Source organism: Pipistrellus kuhlii, unplaced genomic scaffold (genome assembly GCF_014108245.1).
Source record: "Pipistrellus kuhlii isolate mPipKuh1 unplaced genomic scaffold, mPipKuh1.p scaffold_m20_p_4, whole genome shotgun sequence".
In the NCBI taxonomy this organism is placed as follows: domain Eukaryota; kingdom Metazoa; phylum Chordata; class Mammalia; order Chiroptera; family Vespertilionidae; genus Pipistrellus; species Pipistrellus kuhlii.
Genome location: NW_023425540.1, coordinates 30192697 through 30216090, shown reverse-complemented (window position 1 = coordinate 30216090; position 23394 = coordinate 30192697). Strand labels below are relative to the sequence as shown.

The 23394-nt window shown below is 37.1% G+C and overlaps 1 protein-coding gene across 2 annotated transcripts in view; it reads left to right on the top strand.

Annotated features, from left to right (window-relative positions):
* Positions 1-23394, top strand: part of ADAMTS6 (ADAM metallopeptidase with thrombospondin type 1 motif 6) — a 192554-nt gene that overhangs the window by 5642 nt on the left and 163518 nt on the right. For both annotated transcript variants that reach the window (XR_004983049.2, XM_036410424.2), the window contains exons 2-7: positions 3022-3160; positions 4089-4453; positions 12289-12457; positions 16769-16968; positions 17503-17586; positions 18327-18472. Coding sequence is in view for 1 of the 2 variants with exons in the window: in XM_036410424.2 (XP_036266317.1) it covers positions 3064-3160; positions 4089-4453; positions 12289-12457; positions 16769-16968; positions 17503-17586; positions 18327-18472 (1061 nt within the window). In the remaining variant the exon portion in view is untranslated. The remainder of the gene's footprint in view (positions 1-3021; positions 3161-4088; positions 4454-12288; positions 12458-16768; positions 16969-17502; positions 17587-18326; positions 18473-23394) is intronic.

Sequence of the window (23394 nt, the reverse complement as noted above, 5' to 3'; positions counted from 1 at the left end):
TCTTATTTGATACTGGTTGTATGCAACTGCTATTGAATATTTAAGTTTGGGTGTCTTAAACTGGAAGTGTGATGTAATAGAAAGAATTTAGATGTTAGTTCCAAGTAGCCTAGTGTTATGACTCTGGGCTCTGCTTTTTTCTAGCTATATTCTGTGACCACTGTGAGCTTTCACTTCTTATCTGTACATTGACAGCTGTATTAGTTATCAATTGTTGCAAACAAACAAAAACAAACACCCTGTCTCTCCCCCCTAACCCTGCAATAAACTTAGTGGCTTAAAATTGCACACAGTTATTATCTCAGAGTTTCTGTGGTTCAGGAGTCTGGGCATGGCTGATCTATATACCTTGTATTCAGGGTATCTCATGAAGCACAATGAAGGTGTTGGCAAGGACTGGGGTTACCGCAGAAGGCTTGGCTGGGAAGGGATGTGCTTCTAAGCTTACTGCATATTAGTGGGCAGGATTCAGTTTCTTGCAGGCTGTTGTACCGAGGACCTGGTTTCCTTGCCAGTGGTTATCTCAATGCTGCTCTCAGTTCCTTGCCATGGGAGCCGCTCCATATGGCAGCTTGCTTCACCAATTCAACAAGGGAGAGAGTTTACCAGGAAGGTGGAAGTTAGAATCTTGTGTAATCAAATCATGGAAGTGACATCCCCTCCACATCGAGGTCTTTAATTGGTTAGGAGCCAATTACTCAAGGGAAGGGGATTACACGAAGGCATGGATATCAGGAAGCGCTCTTATTGGAGTGTGCCTCTCACATGGACACTAATATCTCCTGTATGATTGTTGTGAATATTCGGAGAAGTGCAATCTGTTTAAAATTCACCTTATTTTTGGTCTCACCTCAAACTGCTTTTCTAGATGTTATCTATTAGTCTTCTGCATAAGAATCGAACTTACAATTACTACTAATACTATTTTCCATTTTTTGTCTTACCATTTGGACTCTGTGGAATCTATTTCTTAATAATGATTGCCATCAGCAATTTGACTTGTGAAATTCTGTTCATCTTCTAGGACCTATCTCAAAGGCTACTTTTTAAATAAACGTTCCTTGACTCAGCTTTCTCTGCTTCAGAAGTCATCTCTCTAATCTGATTTGTAACACCTTTTCATAACTACATTAGGGCATATGTCAGTCTGCCTTGAAATTTTTCTTTGTTACTTAGATTATAAGCAATGATTCTGTCTTAATCTTTTTAAAGGAAAAGATTATAACATCCTTTTGAAAATATAGTAAGACAATATTTGTTGAATAATGAATTACTTTTTCCAAAGTTAATCAGTTTAATAACTTGTAGAGATAGACACAAAGAATTTGATATGGTTGTGATTGTTTTATATATTATAAAGCCGATAGTTCTAGCATCATAAGGAATAAAGTATTGCACATAATTTTCCAATGAACTACAAATATCCTTTTATATGCCTAAAGTGATTGTAACAACCATTTATTTATTCATTTGTTTACTTATTTTTTTAAGCCAACAAATATGTAAGCATTTATTATGATAAGCCCATATATTAGAGATGTGGGATGAAAAATCTCTAACATCTTTTGCGTATTTTTCTGTATTTATAGTAATCTATAGTTTTAAAAAATATATATGTTTTTATTGATTTTAGAGAGGGTGGGAGCTTAATCTATACTGAGGACCGATCCCAAAACTCAGGAATGTGCCCTGATGGGGAATTGAACTGTGATTTCCTGGTTCATAGGTCAACACTTAACCACTGAACACTAGCCAGGCTATAGGAAGCTATCTTAGTAAGACCAATTGAACCTTTTGTTCCTAGCTCAGGCAAAGTATTTTGAGTATCAGACACTGACTGTCGCACAGTTAGATGCACAGTTATAACTGTTAAACTATGTAAGTGAGGACTGCCTGTTTCTGCACCAAACCGTGTTGATTAGGAGTACTAAAACGACTTTTTAGTTTTTTCTCCTTTTTTGGTCATTATTGTGCTGTTAGTGAGATAGTTTCTGGTTCCTTTGTTGGGAAATCAGGTAGCCAAGTACACTAGTTTTCTGTATAAAATGTAAATTCATGGTCTCTGAGTGAAGTTATAAGTTGAAGAGAAAGTCCGTGAGATGGGACATGGAATCTGTTGTGATACCTGAAACGAATTTTTAAAAATGATTTTTTTTCAGAAAATGAATTTCGTTTTCTTTCAGTTACATTCTAGGTAGTTGTAGTTGACTTGTATGTGTTGCCTTATAAGTCATACAAGACTTCCAGATAAAGTCAAGGGTTGCAGTAAATATGGTTAAACTTTTCAGAAGTTTAGTTTGTGTTATTGTCTGAGCATTCAGACAGCGGCTAAATGTCACTGTGTGTTTGTAAATCTAGTCTGTAAGAAAAAAAGGATAGGTGCCTCATAAAGCAACAATCAACTGTGGATTTGAGTGTTCTAAAAAGCATGTAAAGGGATGGGATCACATCCTGTTTAACATTTTCATAAAATGAACTTTGATTGTGAAGTCAGCCTACTTTTTATTTTTATCAAAAGGAGGTTAGTCACTGTACCCATACATTGTTATCTTCAAAGTATCTTTTTTTTAAAAAGAATTTTTATTTCTCTTCAGATTTGTTCTTTGATTATTAAATAGCTTTGACATTATCCTGCTAAACATTTTGGTTTCTAACTCTGTGTTTAGTCTTGTGAATTTTATTTAGACTATAAAGAACAACAATGGCCTAATTTAACTATATTAAGTTATTTCATAGTACATGTCCTTTGGCAAGCATTCGGCAATATAGATCTGTCTGTTCAGGGTATTTTTTAGTTAACTTATAAATTTTCTGTTTTTTCTATGTTAGAAAAATGGTCATACTTTAGAAACTAATCAGCCTAATGCTTTTGCTTATGAAAATTTTACCATCATTACTTCTTTTCATTTTGGATTGAGAAAATGAATCCAGATATAAAAGAAAGTACAGGATGTTGGGGAAAAGTAGCTGTTAAACAGTGGACCATCTAATAACTAATTTGCTATCATATTGACTCTCTAGCACATAGGTAACCCTCCAAAAAATCATCCAGTTTGCTAAATTATGGAAATTTTGTGGAAGACGTTGACCTGGATTTTGAGCCTCATCATGGCTTCATCGGAATTTCATAGTGACCACAGGCTCTCATACAGTTCACAAGGTAGGATCCCTGCTTTTGAAACTGACAAAAAATATTGCTATTAATCAACTACAGTCCTGCGCTCTACCAGCTGAACTACTGAAGGGACTGAATATTTAGTTTGGGTGAGCATTTTCTTTGGAATATGTGGTGGTAGGAGCAGTGTCAGTTCAGTGCACATTTCATAAATGTTAAGGCCTCTAAAAGTCTACTTAACTTGTTCCACTAGTATGTAATAGCCATTAGATTTTAGAGTTGACTGGTCTTTTTCAAAAGATACAGACCAGGCCTCTTCTTCTGAATCCAAAACATTGATAGGCTCATTCATTGCTAGAGTGTACAGGTAAAGTCATGTTCAAATGGAATCCAAAGGTTTCTACTATGGAAGAGCAAGAAACTAGACACATTTTACATAATAAAAGGCTAATATGCAAATTGACCAAATGGCAGAACAACGTGTCGCTATGATGTGCACTGACCACCAGGGGGTAGACACTCAACGCAAAAGCTGCCCTCTGGTGGTCAGTGTTCTCCCACAGAGGGAGTGCCACTCAACTGGAAGCTTGGCTGAAGGTGGTGGTGGGAGCTTTTCCTGCCGGCTAGGCCGTGCTAAGAATGTCCATCAGTCAGACATCCCCCAAAGGCTCCCAGACAGCGAGAGGGCACAGGCTGGGCTGAGGGGACGCATACTCTATCACATTCATAGTCTTTTAAAATAATGTTATTTTGAGGAATTAAATAATTGAAACTTAATTCATCTTTAGATTTGAAACCTTTACTCTTTTACTTTAGTATACTATAACATATTTTTCCATAACTCACCCCTGAAGGTTCATAGTGTTAACTGATATAATTGTTATTCACACTGCTACTTTGTTGTTCTGTTAAATTTTCTTTTCTTCCATGTGTTTTTTTCTTCTTCTGGATACTCTGCTTTATGATTATGAAGAGGAATTCCTGACTTATCTAGAACACTACCAGCTCACTATTCCAATAAGGGTTGACCAAAATGGAGCTTTCCTCAGCTATACTGTGAAAAATGACAAACACTCGAGGAGAAGACGGAGTATGGACCCTATCGATCCACAGCAGGCAGCATCTAAGTTATTTTTTAAACTCTCAGCCTATGGCAAGCACTTTCACCTGAACTTGACCCTCAACATGGATTTTGTGTCCAAACATTTCACCGTAGAATACTGGGGAAAAGATGGACCTCAGTGGAAACATGATTTTTTAGACAACTGTCACTACACAGGATACTTGGAAGATCAACATAGTACAACCAAAGTGGCTTTAAGCAACTGTATTGGGTTGGTAAGTAGATGTTATAATTTTAAATTTCTTATGGGGATATAAATTCTCAATGTAAATGTATTTTCTCAGATTAATAAATACGTATATACAACATCTAATTTTTTTTTATTTCTGCTGCCTTTGCTTTTGATAGTATTGATTTTTTTCAAAGTCAGAGCAATATTAAAAACCCTATATTGTTAGTAGAAAAATGAATGAAACCTCAGATTTAATTTTAGATTTAAGTTTTTTTCTGTTCAAGTAAGATATCTTTTATGCATAAACAAAATCCAATCATTGGTGAAGAATTTAAGGTTATGTGTGCATGTATTTGTGTGTATTATTTCAGGAAACCATGACACTGATTGCCTCTTTAGGTTTCTTTCTGTAATGTCGTTCTTTGGTTGTCAACATAGCTTAATTATGTGTGACCTACTTATGATTATAAAGTCTTAAACTTTTTTAAAAAATTGATTTTAAAGAGGAGGGAGGGAGGGAAGGAGGAAGGGAGTGAGGGAGGGAGGGAGGAAGGGGGAGAGAGAGAGAGAGAGAGAGAGAGAGAGAGAGAGAGAGAGAGAGAGAGAGAGAGAGAGGGAAACATCAATGTGAAAGATTGCCTTTGATCTCTTGCTTTTTGTATATGCCCTGATCAGGGAGCAAATCCAAAATGTGGGCGTGTATCCTGACCGAAAATCTAACCTGCCATCCTTCAGTGTATGGCACAAATGCTCCAATTAAGTGAACTAGGTCAGCCAAGGTGGTTATAAATTCTTGAAGCAAAATCTTTTATACCAATATGTCTTTATTAAACAAAATTTTTCTGCATTTATCTGAAAATTGATTATAAATTTTATTTTACTTAGATTTTAATTGAGTGTAGGGTCTATCCTAGGCATTTGATTCCATTCTAGTCTAATGGTAAATACACAGTTTAAGGTTACAAAACAAAGCATATTCCCACATTTCCTGAACTGCTTTTACCATATTCAGGCTAATGTAGATGTTCCATTAAAGCTCTATTTGTGTAAGGAGCACCTTTTTTTTTTTTTTTTTTTTTTTTTTTTTTTCTGCAAAAAGCTTTATTGTTTCCATTTGGTCCGGTGCATGGGGAAGGGCTGCAGGGTGGTTAAAAGGGTAGCTAGTGGTGTCAGGGAGAGGCTCAGGGAAAAGCCGGACACCAGGGGAATGCAGAGGGGCCCCTCAAAGGACTCTGAGCTCTAAAGGCTCCTAGCGGAGCTTGAGGGTGAGCCTTTGGAAGCCCAGCCTGGGGCCGGCCAGCCTGCGGATATGAGTCCGATGGTCGCCCATCTTCTGGATGAGTTTCACCTCCTAACCCCGGAAGTGCTTCTGCAGGAAGTCACAGAGCTGAGGGTCTGTGCAGGGGGGACTCAGGGCCTGCAGCTCCTGAAGGACCTGGTTCAGGTTCCTCTCCAAGGCCAGGGCGGCTTCCATGGCGATCTGAGTTTTGTCCCACTCATCATGGGACTGCTTCAGCACGTCCTGGGGAAAAACTCGGCCACCGCGCTGGTTTTGCATCTTTCATGAGGGACGCTGGGCATCCTCCGCGTCTTCTCCGCTGACGCGCAGAAGTGGCCCCGCCCTCCAGAGCCACACGGCCGTGGAAATAGAAGCCCAGAGAGAGGTAGGTAGGTGTAGGAGGCCTGAAGGAGCGGGTTGGCCAAGCGATTCAGGACCGCTCCATCTGGGTGGAATAATTCTGATGAATTTGGGGGCTTGTGTTGTTCCGAAATAAGAAGTTTAGGTAAAAAACGGCATTTATTGGGCTGGTCTCAGAGGCTGAGGATGGCTTGAAGAGATTCTGAAGATGGTGTCTGGTCCGAGGCTGGAGGATGGGGTGTCCCTGGGTTCCAGCCAAACACTGTTGAAGCAAGAGACAGATCTGAGGGATCTGCCAAGAGCACAGTTTTTTTTTTTTTTTTTTTTTTTTAACCCTCAACCAAGAATATTTTTTCCCCATTGATTTTTAGAGTGAAAGAAAGAGAGTCAGAGAGCAACACCAATGTGTGAGAGAGATTGGTTGCCTTCCACATGCCCTCTGACCAGGGCTGTGAACCTGCAACTGAGGTACTTGCCCTTGACCGGAATTAAACCTGGGATCCTTGTATCCAAGGAGCCAAACTGTAGAGCACAAACATTTTGATGCTCAAGTCATACTTTCAGAAATGTTCCCCCCCCCCATACTCTATCACATTCATATTCTTATTCCTAGGTTAATATAAAAATATGTAATTAAAGTTGGAGTTAAATAAGTCGTAAATTTGAAAGGAGTATTAGGAACCACACAGTTTAGGAAAATTTTCATTATAGCTATAAATAAGAATTTGTTCAGATTGTCTATTTTCTATAGTTAGTGGGTCAAATGATTAGATTTTAAGATTTGGGACTAATTTCTATAAATAGAAACATTGAGTACTTTTATCATTAGTTTCTCTGTAAAGTGTTAGGCTTTATATACAAAATAGATTTATCTTTTTAAATAAAAATAGATTTTCCAAAGTAGATATGTTGTTTTAAAAGCTTTCATATGTTTAAATGACATTTACTGTTGAATATGATAGAAAAGTACCATTGTCAGTCATTGATCAAGCCTTCTAAATTTGGCATTAACATTAATTATGCCATTGGTAGTTTTAATAGGTTGGTGAAAGGGACAAATTTGAGATTTAGAAAAAAACACACTAATTCCATTGTGAAATTTGAGGGAATAGGAGTGATTGGAGGTGTGAAGATGAGTTAGAACATTTAGGAAATAATGAAAGCCTTTACAAAATTATGGCTCTGAGAATAAATTTGAAGAGAAAATAAATTTGGTGAGACAATAGAGGATTGATATTTTATTAAATTTTTCTTCCCTGACATCTAATAAGACTATATAGTAGATATTTTATAATATTTTAGGAAGTTGAAATAGAGAAAGGCAGAGACAGAAACATCGATCAGTTCCAACTGTAGTTTCCCTGATCTGGATGGAACCCAAAGCCTGACTGAGAATTAAACCTTAGACCTTTTGGTGCACAGGATGACCCTCCAACAAACTGAGCCACACCAGCCGGGACCACCTGATTATTCTTCATCCTCACTGAGACTTTCTGTCTCTTGGTCTCTTTCCCTGCCTTTATTAATACCTTTTTACTTTGCTTCCTATTGAAACTGCATGGTCTATGTTGACTGAATACTTGATTAAGGTTAGCTGTGCCATGTTTGTCCACTGAAGTTACTATTTACCTCTTGGCAGCTGATAAGGTATCTGTGAACAGACACTGGAGGGCTATGTAAATATCCTGTTAGTCTTAGTAACCCTTGTCTTCAGTCTTATTTTGTATCATGTTATATTTTTAATCAGATGAATATGTGTAAAAGCTTTTTAAAAAATCCTACTTTTGCCCTAGCTGGTTTGGCTCAGTGGATAGAATGTTAGCCTCCGGACTGAAGGGTCTTGGGTTTGATTCTGGTCTAGGGTACATGTCAGGGTTTTGGGCTTGATCCCCAGTAGGGGGCGTGCTGGAGGCAGCCAATCAGTGATTCCTTCTCATTATTGATGTTTCTAAATTTCTCTCCATCTCTCTTCCTCTCTGAAATCAATAAGAATATATTAAAAAAAAAAAAAACTTTAAGGGAAATGAGGAAGGGAATGCTGATATCTTAGGGATAATTTTTCCACGTGGAAATTTTTAAGTACAAAGGTTTGATGTTAGAGTGTTGAGGAAAAGCAAGAATACCATCGCTAGAGCTAAGTAAAAGAGAGGAAGAATAATGGAAGGTGAAGTTAGAAACAGAACTGGAGGCCAGATGGTAGATTTTAGAGGACACAACTAGGATAAAAATAATGATAACTCCAAGCTTGAGGCCTGAATAATTGGAAAAATATAGTAGTCATCAAATGGCATGAGAAAGACTCAGGCATTAATTGAGATGGAAAAGTTTATAGAAAGAATAGTTTGGGGGGTGATATATATCAGAAGTTTAATTGAACATGTTGGATATGCAGGAGAGAGATGTGAATTATGAACTTACAAATTTGGGAGTCATCGATATATAGATGACAGGGACAGGAGATTACATGGAATTGCTTTGGTGGGGAGAATAGATAGAACAAAGAAGAGGTTCAAGGGCTGAATCTTTGGGCACTCCAATGGGTTAAGGAGATCAGAAAGATAAGGAGGAGAGTAGCAAAGAACAATGGAGTAAGAAATTGAAGGAAAACCAGGTAAACATTCTAGGAGCCAAGTAAGAAAGTATTTCAACAGAAAAATGTCAAAATAAGAGTAGGACTGAACCCTAACCAGAATTTATCAATGAGGAGGTTGTTGATGACTTTGACTAAGTCATGGTGGGATTTGGAAAATAGACAAAAACTTGTTGGCAAAGGTTTAAGCAGGAATGGGAGAAAGGACTATATAGACAATGATATAAGGAATTTTAGAAAAGCAAGCAATGATCAGTTGCTGCCAGCAGAAGTGGGGGTGAGAGGTTCTGTTTTGTTTGATAGGAATTACTATAGAGAGAAAGGAAGTTTCTGGAGTGACGTTCTTGATAGGAACAGAAGAGATGAACTCATCTGCATAAACATAATAATTGTCCGTAGCTAAGAGAATATGCAGCTCATCCATAGTAACAGTATATAAAGTAGATTACATGGATGAGACTCAGGTAGGTGGGGTATTTGTTGTAGGACTTTGCAGGAGGTTGTGCCATGTTGCTTATTGGAACAGGAGATGGAAAAATGAGGTGTTAGGGGATTAAGAAGAGAGGAGAAAGTATGAAATATTTATCCAGAAGTGCAGCATACTGAATAAACCAGAGAAACAGTATAATTGCCATGAAGCGTTAAGGACACAGTTGAGATTATGATGATGAAGTTCAAGGAGATCAGCTGGCATCTTGTTTGTGTTTTCCTCTGGCTGAATGAAGCTGCAAGGGTACAGGCCCAGAGTAGCGACGTTGAATTTAATCTGCAACTTGCCATAGTCTCAGTTTCAAGGGTTCCCTTCTTCTATCTTTCCAGTACTGTCTCTCTAGTATCTCAACTCTAAGAGACAGCCTTTTTATGCCCCAGAGAACCCACTCATCCTTCTCATTGTCCACCCAATCCATGTCTTCACTTCCCTCCAAACACACCTTCAATTCCCTTGCCCTTTTCTCCCTTCATGGAATTTATTTGACTAAACTACAACCCTGTTCACTTTACTCACATTTCTGTTCCAATGTCACCTTATTGGAGAGGATGACCCTGACCATACTAAATAGTTTATGTAATTCCCTCACTTCCAATTACTTTCTATTCTCTTACACTTCTTTATTTTTTGTGTTAACATTTATCACTACCTGATTGATCATTTATTTATCTAAGGAATGAATTACTTTTTTTCTAGCTCCTCCCACTGGAATGTAAACTCCAGGATAGAGTTGGAACTTTGGGTTCATTATTGTATCCCCACCATCTAGCACAGTACCTGCCCTATCATAGGCATTCAAACATAGTCGGTGAATGAATAAAGTCACAAACCACCCTCAGAGAATAAGGGAATTATAGTACAGTGGCTGAGTCCAGCTCCAAAGTCTGCCAAGTGAGTTTGTTACTTAACTTTGCTCAGTCTCCACTTGTCATCTGCCCAGAGGAACTGATAGTAGTACTTACTTCAAAGATCTACTAAGATGAAATGAAAACAACAACAACGATGAAATGCGATGATATGTGTGAACGTCTTACAGAGTACTCAACACACAAAATCTCTGGATTCTCTTCTGGAGTCCTTCCATTCTTGAAATTAGAGATTGTATCTGTTTACAAGGCGTTTGACTCCCCCCCCTCCCCCCCGCCCCCCCCCCAGCAACCTGAGATTCTTGGCTTGAGTGACTTGCCCACAGTCCAGGATGACGTTAGAGCTCTTCCTTTCAGGGCAGTCAGTACTCTAGGCCCCACTTTCTACCCCTCCCTCTTACCAAGACTTCTCACACCTCCCCTCCTTCCCACAGGGGCCATGCTCGGTGCACTGTCCCACTGTTAACCTTCTCTGGTAAAGTAATTCATGCATTTGTTAATGGCAGATTATGTCATTCCTGTAAGTATTTGCATTTAATTTAGAGGATAATTATCTTTAAAGTAAAATGGTGAAAATAATCTGAAGTGACGAAGGGCTGTTTTCTTGGTGTGTTTTTTGCATTCCTTAGCTCACTTCGGTACAGGTGGCTGCCAACTTCATCTCTAAGTTAGAGCAGTTCTGACTATGCCTTATCTTTCTTTCCAAGCATATGGTACCGCAACATGAATTTCCTAAAACAGAATCATAGAGGCTGAGATTCAAAGGGGCTTCAGAGATTATCAGGGCAAGAGGCTTTCAGCTCCCCCCTTCTTCTTTTTAAAGAAGCAAAAACACTTTCTCAAATGAAATGTAATGTGGAAACTTCATATATAGATGAATAAAAGCATAGCTGATTCTTGAACCCAGGAATCTAAGCTGTGTAGGTCTCTCTTTGTTGTCTGGGGCAGTCCCCCGAGGGCACTTCCATGGAACCCTTGGGGCTCCCCAGAGTGCTGTTTTAAAACCACTAATTTACACCAACCCTTTCATTTTCCAGCTGAGGCAATGCCAGGGAGTTTGTGTTTTATCCCGTGTTACAGGGCAAATTAGTTGGATTAAGAGCAGTCCTCTCATGTGCCACACTTAGGAAAGCACTATTAGACAGGGATGGAACGTCTTATTCCTGATGCAGATAACTTTTACTATCTCATTTCTTTTAATTAGCAGTTTTTCTACGCGGTGTACGTAGCACATGTGGGACACTTTCTGTGGCTGTAACTGATACAGGGAAAGAGGAGATATAACCCTTTGCCTTAGGAAAGCCTCTGGTATACTCGGGGAGATAACACATGCAGGTGAAAAGCTGTAATACATTGAAATACAGGAGTTGAGATGTAGCAAAGCAGTGTGGAATTAATTAAACATAAATAAATTAAAAATAAATAATAAGTTCCGTTGTAACCCAGGGGGTGGGGGAAGCCACTCCAGTTGGGCTAGAGAAAGGACTGGCTCAATAACTAGGTGTAAGGCAATTATACTGTGAACAAGAGCAGAGTTTTGTGTGACTTCCAGCTCCTTCACTTACTTGCCTCTGTATAATATTGAGCAAGCTCTTAACCTTTGAGCCTGCTACCTCACTGGCACAACAGTGACCTATGGCAGGTATATTAATTAAGGACATATTAATTGGTGAAACATAAACCTTGAAATGTCAGTTATCACATTAAAAGTTTATTTCTCCCTTATATCGGCGTCTGTGTTCAACAGCTTTCCATGAGGTCATTCAGGGACCCAGGTTCTTTCTCTTTTGGTTTCCATCTTCCCTCGGTCTTTTTTTTTTTTCTTCTTCTTTTTTTTTTTTTTCCAGAGAAAGAGTGGAGAGTTCCGCTGGGGAGATTTCAGGGGCTTGCCTGAAGGTCATGTACAACACTGCCCATTTTCTATTGGCCAAGATGACTTACAAAGCTATACCTACACACAGAGGACGTAGTTAAGTGTGCATAATTTGGAAAGAGAATAAGTCTTAGTGAGCCCATAGAGATCTCTGCTATCTCATAGAGTTGTTAGGAGGATTAGAGGAAATAATGTATGTGTCATTCTTTGTACAGGGCATAACATGTAGAGGTACTTAAATATCCTTTTTAAAGGAAATGAAAATTTATATAATGTTTTGCTAAGTATGGACAATTTACTAAATTTTTATTAATGCGTGTTTTTACCTTTTTGGAGAGGTATCTGTTTATTTTTAACTTTTTGAAATGACAACATTCAAATGCTTCTTCTTGGCAAATTCTCTGTTTCTTTTTCTGTTAGCATGGTGTTATTGCAACAGAAGATGAAGAATATTTTATTGAACCATTAAAGAACACCACAGAGGATTCCAAACAGTTTAGTTATGAAAATGGCCATCCCCATGTAATTTACAAAAAGTCTACCCTTCAGCAACGGCATATGTATGATCACTCTCATTGCGGGGTTTCTGGTAAGTGAGCTACGTATTGTATTGCATTGCCATTCCATTTCTTCCGTCAAAGTTAGTAATAAAAGTAAACAATAATTTGAGTAATTAAAATGATGATAATGTCCAGAGTCCTCTTTAAAAATGTCACCTACCCATAGTTTTAAGTCAGTCTTGGAATCTCTTTGAAATAGAAATCTGTGTAAAATTCTATTACTTTTTCTTTGAAGGGGAAAGAAGCCCACATTATTTTATCCAGGAAATAGTTATAGTTCTCATGCATGGGTGTTCCATAGCACTTGGTGCTGTGTGCTTAGTTTGGTATTTTCATGCTAGTGACAGGAATCTAGACACTTGAATAAGACTTGAAGAGTTTTAAGGTAGTATTTGAGGTTGAATATAGGAGCAACAAACCTAAACGTCATTGGTCAAGGAAGGCTTCATGGAGGAAGTGACTTCTAAACTGAGGCCCAACGGATAAGTCAGGGTAGCTGGGCAAAGGTAGAGGGAGCAGTTGGTAGTGTTCCATGTAGAGGGAACAGCATTGACAAAGGTTCTGGACCTGAAGAGACAATGTCATCTTCCAGGAACTGATAGTTTATATAACTGGATAGTAGAATGTGGGGTTGGAGAAATAGGGGTGAGATTCATGATAGTTGGGGGAGTGGTAGTGAGGAATGAAACTGCAGAAATAAGAAGAGGCCAAATCAAATCACAAAGGCCTTATAAACCATGTTAAGGAGCTGGTTTATCTTAAATGTGCTGGAAAGCCTTGAAAGATTTTATGCAGTAGGAATCACATGGACAGATTTGGATTTCATAAAGATTACTCTGGCAGCCATCTAGAGACTAGACTAGCGCTAGGTCTGCAAACTCAGTCAACAGAGCTAAATATCAACAGTACAACAATTGGAATTTCTTTTGAGAGCCACATTTTTTAAACTTCTTCAACGTCACTTCTTCAAAATAGACTCGCCCAGGCTGTGGTATTTTGTGGAAGAGCCACACTCAAGGGGCCAAAGAGCTGCATGTGGCTTGCGCGCTGCAGTTTGCTGACCCTGGCGCTAGGGAAATAGGAGCCTGTTCAGGCTAAAGATTAGAAAACTTAGAGAAATAGAGGAAATAGCATAGCATAGTAGAAAGAACATGGACTTTGGTATAGCTTTGGATAAATTACTCAACCTCTCTCTATGAGAACTTTTATCACACATTAGTTAGTTAAATTATAGCTATCATTGTTGGGGTAACTGATTCTAGCATTAAAAGAATGAAATATATACATGACCAGATTTGTTCTTCCGTGTAGTTATAGTAGCTAAAACTAGGGACATTGTATTTCAGAGGCAGATTTCAGAAAGAAGAATTCACTAACAAGTACTTTAAGTGAAAAATGAGGTGGGTTCAATAGGTAGATTTGTAAAAAACTGAGTGGATTGCCTTGCATTAGTGAATGCATCACCCTTTTATTTTTTTTGGGGTCCTTCATGGGCTCCTTATTTTCTGCTTCAAGTATAAGTGTTCTTTAACCTTCTTTTCTCAGCTGACTGTTCTTATTCTGCGTTCTCTCTTCTTGAGTAATCTCTGAGGCTAGTAATTATGTGAGGTCCTTTGTTGGTCAGAATAATTAGTACTAGAAAAAGGCCACTTCAAGAGAATCCATTTAAAGCATGAAATAAAATTTCAGAGTGAATAATAATAAAAAGTGTTTAATTTGTCTTTGTATTGAGTAATGGATCTAAACATTATGGAAGTAATTTATCTTATGTTTAACAAAAGTTAGGCTTATAGTACAACTATCTGTAAGTTTTTTAAAATATATTTTATTGATATTTTATAGAGAAAGGGAGAGGGATAGTTAGAAACATCGATGGGAGAGAAACATCCATCAGCTGCCTCCTGCACACCCCCTACTGGGGATGTGTCTGCAACCATAGTACATGCCCTTGACTGGAATTGAACCCAGGACCTTTCAGTCCACAGGCCAACACTCTATCCACTGAGCCAAACCAGTTAGGGCTCTATAAGTTTTTTTTTAAATGAGGATTAAAATATTTAGTTGTTTATTATAATTTTTTAGTAGCAAATTATCCTCTTTTATTTTGTTGTTAATCCTCAACCAGGATATTTTTCCATTGATTTTTAGAGAGATTGGAAGGTAGGGGGAGAGACAGAGAGAGAAACATCAATGTGAGAGACACATTGGTTGGTTGCCTCCTGCACATGCCCTGACCATGGCCAGGAATTGAGCGTGCAACTGAGGTAAGTACCCTTCACTAGAATCGAACCCAGGAGCATTCAGTCTGCAGGTCGGTCGACGCTTTATTCACTGAGCCAAACTGGCCAATGCAAATCATCCCCTTTTGAAGTGCCTATCTTGTTAAGTGATCTTCCTTGGACAGATTATTATTTTTCAACTAGAGTCCCAATGCACAAAATTTGTGCAAGAGTAGGCCTTCCTTCCCTCAGCAGCCAGCACTGCTTCCCTCTGGCACCCACGACCCGGGCTTCCCTCACAGCCCTGGCTTTATCTGGAAGGTCATCTGGTAGGATGTCTGGTCTAATTAGCATATTACGCTTTTATTATTATAGATGGTTTAGGCATAAGTCAAATTGCCATCATAACATCCTGCCCTTTTTGGGGAAGATTTTCTTCTGCAATCTCTTCCCCTGCATTACTGAGACTATTTCATAAATGGTTCTTGCTTTTAATCTGTTCCATTCACTAGCCATTTCTACCTCCCCTAACACCAGGTGATTTAGTTCATACCCTCATTGTTTCTTGCCAGTACACTGTAATTGTTTCTAACTGGTCTTCCTGTCTCCAGCTTTGTCTTTCTGTCTCCTAGATCTGGCTGTACTACATACCTTCAAACACATCACTGGCTTCCCAATAATGGAAATATGGTAGTAGTCCCCTAAGTTTTGTGAGAATGTCATTAGATGTTAGTGGGAAAAAGTGTTTTGTATTCACTAAGTTTGGGAAATGTCTGGTTAAGAACTACTGATCTTGTGATACTATTTCAACAGCTTAGTTCAAGACACTAACTGAATGAGTTTCAAAAATATTTGACTGATTCTTCTCATGGTCATATTCATCTTATTTCTTAAAATTTATAACTTCTCCCAAAGTCATATTTAAAAGGAAAGGTTAGAGAAGTTAGAAAGACAAAGTATCACTTTCTGTCAAGTATATAAATTCATCTAATTTTTTTTCTGACTAAATTTTTCAATAAGTGGAGGTTCAAAAAATTTTCTGTATATAAAGAAATATAAGTGAGATATACAGAGGACCTGTACCTGCTCAAGTTTATTAAGTGAAGATGAATATAAATGAGGCAAGTATTTACGAATGTCATAGCACTCATGGATTTTCTGTGTGCTGAAGAACCAAATGTCTAGAAAATCATGGGTCAACCACAGTCCACATTGAGATGTAGTCATGCTGGAATCATTCTAATACCCTCTACCTCTAGGTTTTGGAAAAGGAATACTTTGGGTACTCTGTCAGTATAAATAGTTGTAGACTGCAAAATTAAGTGAAAAATTTATGCACAGCTTTTTAGAATTGAGACAGCTTGTGTAGTAGAATTGCTCTAATAAAGATAGTTTAATAAACACATCTTACTTTAAAAATAAATGCTCATCTTAGGAATGGACTTTTGCAACATTAATGTTCTTCATCAGAACTGTCTTAGGCTGTTTAGAAAATTAGTGCTCTAGTTGCTTTTTAAACAGCTTTAAATGTTTTTTTAAATACCTATTTTAAATTTAAAAGTATTATGATGTAATCACTTACTAGAATAATGTGAAATGATTATTTGAAAATTCTTTTTATTTAGTAGTTCATTAGGCTTATTTTGTTCTTACAAGCAGTTGAATGTTAATAATAAAAATATCATTTTTATTAAGTAATTCATTAGATTTACACTTAGTGGCCAGATTATTATGACCATCCCATCAGTACTTCTTTGACACTTCCAAAAATACTAAATATTGAAAACTTCCTAAGCAAATACTCTCAAGGTTTTATTATTATCATTATTCGCATAACTAATTCATTGTACTAATGGAGTGATCATAATAATCTGGCTGGTAATAATAATCTGGCCACTCAAGTGTACTTTGTTTTCATAAGCAATTGAATATTTTATTTTTGTATATAATTATTTTGAAAACTTTTAAAGAGTTTAATTTTCTCACTATTACATTTCCCCTCACTTTGAAAAATCTCAATATGTTAGGGAATTTATGAGAAGCATGTCTAAAGGAAAGACCTATAAATAAATAAATGTAATTAATGAGCCTATCTGAACTAGTTAATTGTTTCTGTTGTAGACCTCATGAATGGCAACCCTTGGTGGCTGAATTCCACATCTGCTTTTCCTTCTGCACCACCAACTAATGGCACACACAGACAGAAGAGATCCATAAGCACTGAGCGCTATGTGGAGACGTTAGTCGTGGCAGACAAAATGATGGAGTCCTATCACGGCCGCAAAGACATTGAACATTACATTTTGAGTGTAATGAATATTGTAAGTTTGATCCCTCTACATAATTTAACAGTTTTGTTGTGTGTGGTTTTATTTATTTATTTATTTATTTATTTATTTATTTATTTATTTTTTACTAAGGCCATAGATTTCTATTGGGAAATAAAGATTTTAAGAAATTTTTTCATCTAAAATGAAAAAGACTTTATCTACTAATGTTTCAGTTCCATAGAAAATGCATTTAAAGGTGATCTTATTATTTTCAGATAATATGACTTTTTAATTAGGTCATATTAAATCTTGTTTAAGAGTTTTTCTTTAACTTGACACATCAGCTCATCCTCTTCATTACTGTGTTGTCATTCATCTTTAGGAGAAAATATTTCTTGAGGTAGTCTTGGACCTTTTACCGAAGCATCTTGAGGGTATTGCTTTAAGTGACATGGGATGAAAGAAAAATTTTTTTAATACCGAGTAGCTAAATTCATGAAAAATTGTTTTGCCACTCTATAAAAATATTAATCACCATATGATTTTTGTCTGACTTTGTGTCTTTTCTTATTTTCTGGAGGTCAGGTTGCCAAACTTTACCGTGATTCCAGCCTAGGAAACGTTGTGAATATTATAGTGGCCCGCTTAATTGTTCTCACGGATGATCAGGTAAGAATGAGTTAGTTTATAAACCTAAAATCTTAACAGATAGGCTATCGAATTATGTATTGTAAAATAACATATTGTATTATTGCTCCTCTTAGGAAGTTCTAGTTGAATATGATTTTTAGCACTAAGCATTTAGCATTTTTTAAAAATAAAATATTTTTATTGATTTCAGAGAGGAAGGAAGAGGGAGAGAGAGAGAAAAAAAACATCCACAATGAGAGAGAATCATGGATTGGCTGCTTCCTGCAAGTCTCCCATTGGGGATCAAGCCCACAACCCAGGCATGTGCCCTTGGCCGGAATCGAACCTGGGACCTTCCGGTCCCCAGGCTGACGCTCTATCCACTGAGCCAAACCGGCTAGGGCACATTTAGCAAATTTAAAGTTTCTAAGAATATACCTCTTATGTCATGTTAGAGCTATATATATGTATATTAGCTGTATGTTTCAGTATAAAAACAAACATTTGCACAACAGACCTTTTAATAGTGATTTTGGTTGATTTTATATGCTGATAATCACACATATTCACATTATCTTAAAGCTAGAACTAGAAAGAATGTTTGTTTAATAGTACACTAAATTAGCTCTAGGTCAGATATTACAGAGATAAAAATTGGCAAGAGAGTATTCCTAGAAACCACTGCTTCTAATTATAGCCCCACTTTAGTCTTCAAAAGTTTTAACAACTGACCTTAGTAATTTGTTTGGAACATTTCTGGTATGCATGTTGTATTGCAGCCAAACTTGGAGATAAACCACCATGCAGACAAGTCCCTCAATAGCTTCTGTAAATGGCAGAAATCCATTCTCTCCCACCAAAGTGATGGAAACATCATTCCAGAAAATGGGATTCCCCACCACGATAATGCGGTTCTTATGACTAGGTATGGTTTGTTGCAAGTATTTTACCTTTGATTGTTGTCTTTGATATTGTAACTATATTTGGTTCTATCTAAAGCCTCATTTAGGCAATGAATGTAGAGAAAGTAAAATGGTAATTTATTGTTCACCCTGAGAAAGAATATATTGCACTGTTATTGTGTTTGCATCAACTAAGAAAAAGGAAGATTTAGTTGAGGTAGAAATTTAATGAATATCTTACCTTCTACTAAGGTCTGTTCATAGGCTTTAATTGGAAGCATATATATGCTTTGTGAATTGAACATACTAAATGCAATATTTAAAGAAGTCATCATTCTTGGTTATAAAATATATTAATTATTCTTACCTCCAAATGTTAAAAGAGTGGCCATCGGTAGTTACACAGTTTACTTAGATGAATGCTTACTTAATTAAAAATATTTAAATTAAGATATTATATATATATATATAGCTTTATTATGCTATATGTTGAATAGCTTGTCTCTTAGGCAAACATTATTTGGTGGTAACCCAATGAATGCATCTATTTCTTACCAGTTTTACAAAACTGTTTCCAGATCCATTTTATTCCTTACTTTCCAACAACTCTGTGAAGTAGATATTGTTATTATTTTTCTCAGGTAAGAGATGAGGAAACTGGTTCAAAATACTGAAGTTGCTCAAGATCATTCAGCTAATAAGTGAAAAAACAGGACTGAAACCCTGGGGTTTCTTTTTTGATTATATTATTCTGTCTTGGATTTTTTTATACTCTAGGTATGATTGGCTAGAAGTATGCTTAAATCATTTTAAGATAAGTTTATCTTTTTACCTCTAATCAGCATTTAATATTGAAAACAATAAGTAATAACTAAGAACAATAAACGAAGTGGAAGCATTGTTCTATCTTTGCTAAATGCAATTTCTTTTAATGTGTATTTACATACACTTCATCTGGTGTGCACATGGCTCTATGTCAAACTCTGTGGAGGGAGGAGAAAGAATATAGAATTAGAATCTTTAGACCCAGAATCTTGAGTGAATTTAGCTTAAAAATTTTTTTTTATCTGAGTTGTAAAGTTTGAGTTTATTTTTATCAGTTAGACTTACTTTAATTGCCTTCATCTACCTGACATCATAAACCAGAAAAATTTGTTTGGACATGCTTGTTGAATAAAAATAAAATTGTACAGTTTTATATTCATATGTGTTGATACACCAGTTTGATAAATCCTGCAATTCCTCAGCATCTTGTGATCTGGAATGATTCCCAGATATATTTGAGAAGTACAAATATAGAAATTGTGCAAATATAGAAAGCTTTGTGTAAAAATATATATGGATATCATTAATGTCAATGAAATTATTAGAGGTAAATGTCTATTACATATGGTTAGGAAAATGACTGCAGATATTTACATTGGCTCCTGTATTTACATTTATAAAGCCCTACCTCATCACAAAGATAATACCCAGTGGCTCTTGATGCTTCACATTTTTATTATTGTACAAGAGGCCTGGTGCACGAAATTCATGCATGGGGGGGCCGTGTCACTCAGCCCAACCTGCACCCTCTCCAATATGGGACCCCATGAGGGATCCTTCTCATCCAAGACTACTGGCTCCCAACCGCTCACCTGCCTGCCTGATTGCCCCTAACCGCTTCTGCCTGCCAGCCTGATCAGTACCTAACTGCTCCTCTGCCATCCTGATCAATGCCTAACTGCCCCCCCCCCCCCCCCCCGTGCTGGTCTGATTGCCCCTAACTGCCCTCTCCTGCTGGCCTGCTCCCTCACAACTGCCCTCTCCTGCTGACCTGGTCTTCCCCAACTGCCCTTCTCTGCTAGCCTGGTCCCCCCCAACTCCCCTCCTCTGCTGGCCTGGTCACCCTAGCTGTCTTCCTCTGATGGCCTGGTCACCCCTAACTGCCCACTACTGCCCTCCCCTGCAGGCCATCTTGTGGTGGCCATCTTGTATCTTAGAGTGATGCTCAATTTGCATATTACTCTTTTATTAGATAGGATCTGCCTTGGATTTGTCACTTTTGAATCAAGTGACAGGAGTTATTCCAGCAGTGCACATTTGTAAGTATTTGAGTAGTGAAGTACATCTGGGCAGTTAGCCACTCTTTCTTTGCACCGACTACAACATTTGGCTGACTGACTTGTTACTTTGAATTGGTCCAGATATTTTTTGATCCTTTGCAGAGATCTTTGGTTCAATAAGAACTTTTAGTGCTTTTTTTGATGTCTGAAATTTGAATCTAAAATTTTCTTTGTAAACTTGTCTCCCAATGGTCAGACCAGCACTAGAAATTATCCCAGGATTTAATAGAACAGTATTTTAATGGGTTGATATCTCATGTCATTTTATATTGGTTATGTAGTGGAGATTAGAAAGTGTCACTTTGGGCAGTATAGAATTGTTATTGAAGTCTCAAACTAACTTTTACTTTATTTAAAAGTCTACAAGGAATTTTGAATTATTAGTGCTTAGCCAAAGGAAATGGCTGTCATCTCTAATATTTAGGGGTTTTTTGTTTGTTTTTGTTTTTTTTGTCGTTGGGAGGTTTTACCAATGCTTGACTCTCCCTTATAAATTTTTGATTTGTGAAATTGAATATGTTTAAATCATACTACTACTTTTAGTAAAAGTAATTATGATTTTATAGTAATGTTGAAAACTGTTTTATGTAACTCACTTATTAACATATTCAGGGCTAAGACTCCACCATTTAGAGGTGCAATAGTGATTTATGTTTGCTTGAAATGCCGGCTCACTAGGGAGAATGTATAATGTATCTATTGAGAATTCCAAAGAAAAATTAATATGTTTATTTCCACTAGGTCTAATTTTGTCCTAGGGATTTAAATGTTTTAAGCAGAAAACCATTTGGAACTATATCGATAGTTACTTAGGTAATAATACTAGTTACTTTTGAAAAGAATAGAAAAGCTCAAGATGTTATCTCTTGGCAAATAAAATTTCATTGTTTCATTTTACTGATATAAATGTAAAATAAACTGTGTGCTACAAAGTTATCAGATCACTGTGACTAGACAGAAAGAAACCAACATAAAAAAATTGTTTTACATGGTATCAAAAATATTGAATTAACACCAAAGAGCATATTAAAACTTTATATATACATATTTAAATTTTTATATACATTTATGTTTATTTTTATACATAAGTATATATATATAAAATGTTATATATCAGCTAACTTTAATCTTTTTTAAATAATTGAGATATAATTGACAATATACAATTGGATATATTTAAAGTATGCAACATGATTAATTGATATAAATATACATTTTGTGCTGATTATCATAATCAAGTTAATTAACACACTGTCACCTCATAGTTATCTTGTTTCTTATTTCTTTTTTGGGGTGAGACTGTTTAACATCTACTAATTTAGCAAAGTTCAAGTATACATACAGAATTATTAAATATAGTCACTATAGTCATGTGTGAATTAGATCCTCAAAATTTATTTATCCTATAAAAGTTGTAGCCTTTGACTAACATTTTCACATTTCCCCCAACTCCAACCTTGGGCAACTATCATTCTACTCTCAGTTTCTATGAGTTTTTTTTTTTTTTTTTTTTTTTAAAGATTCCACATAATAAGTCCCTCAGCCTGGCCTGTGGGGATCGGGCTGAAACCAGCTCTCTGATATCCCCCGAGGGGTCTTGAATTGGGAAAGGGAATAGGCCAGACTGAGAGACCCCACAGGTGCATGATAGGGGCTGGGGTGGGACTGTGGGAGGCCCCCGAGGACCACCATTCCGTCTCCTGCCATCTCGCTCAGTCCCAATCAGGGCCAGTCAGGGCCGATCAGGGCTGTCTTGCCCAGTCCCCATCAGCCGGACCCCAGCAGCAAGCTAACTTAACGGCCGGAGTGTCTGCTCCCTGGTGGTCAGAGTGTGTCATAGCGACTGGTCAAATGGTCATACACTTAGCATATTAGGCTTTTATTACTATATAGGATGCTGCAATAAACATAGAGGTGCATATATTTTTTCGAATTAGTGTTTTGGGTTTTTTGGAATTATACCCAGAAGTAGAATTGCTGGGTCATAAGTATACCACATTTTCTTTATCCATTCAGCTGTTGATGGACACTCAGGTTATTTTCATATCTTGGCTGTAGTGAATAACGCTGCAATGAACTCAGATGTGCAAACATCTCTTCCAGGTAGTAATTTATTGATTTCACTTCCCCCAGATATGTTATCTATAAGTGGGATTGCTAAGTCACATGGCAGTTCTACTTTTAAATTTTTGAGGAAACTCAAAACTGCCAGCAGTTTCATCAGCTGAAGTTAGTGTTGAGAAGTTTCAGGGGTTCTCCGTGGCCCAGGCTGCGTTGTCTGCAGCAGCAGTCAGAGTTGGTTGGGCCGCCTGGTCTCTTTTCCTCCCCATGGGATATGTGATATGCAGTTGGGGAGGAGATTCCTCTTGGCGCCAGGCCCAGCTTGCAGACACACATGGAGCAGTGGTGGAGCCTGGGTCTAGAGTGCCAGTGGTTGCAGTGTGACAGCAGCTCCAGGGGCAGGTGTAGATGTTAACGTGCATTGATGATGGTGTGTGAAATGCGGCATGTATAAAGTGTCTATGGAGACAGAGTCTGACGCATGGACTGTATGTATACACTTAAAATGTTACGCTTGATACAAAACTTTTAGATTATCCTTTGTATTGAGAAACTAAATAGCTATTTAGGAATAAAAATTTGTTATTTGGCAGATTATTTTAATTTATATTTCCACATGAATTCAGGAAATATCCTCCACAAATTTAAAGTTAAGCCAATTTTAAAATTTATTTTTGTGCAAAAATATTAAAGAAATCCATTTATAGTCTGAAAATAAGTAGGAATTTAGTAACATAAAGTGTACTTGCACCAATGTTGAGCAATTAACATGAAAACAC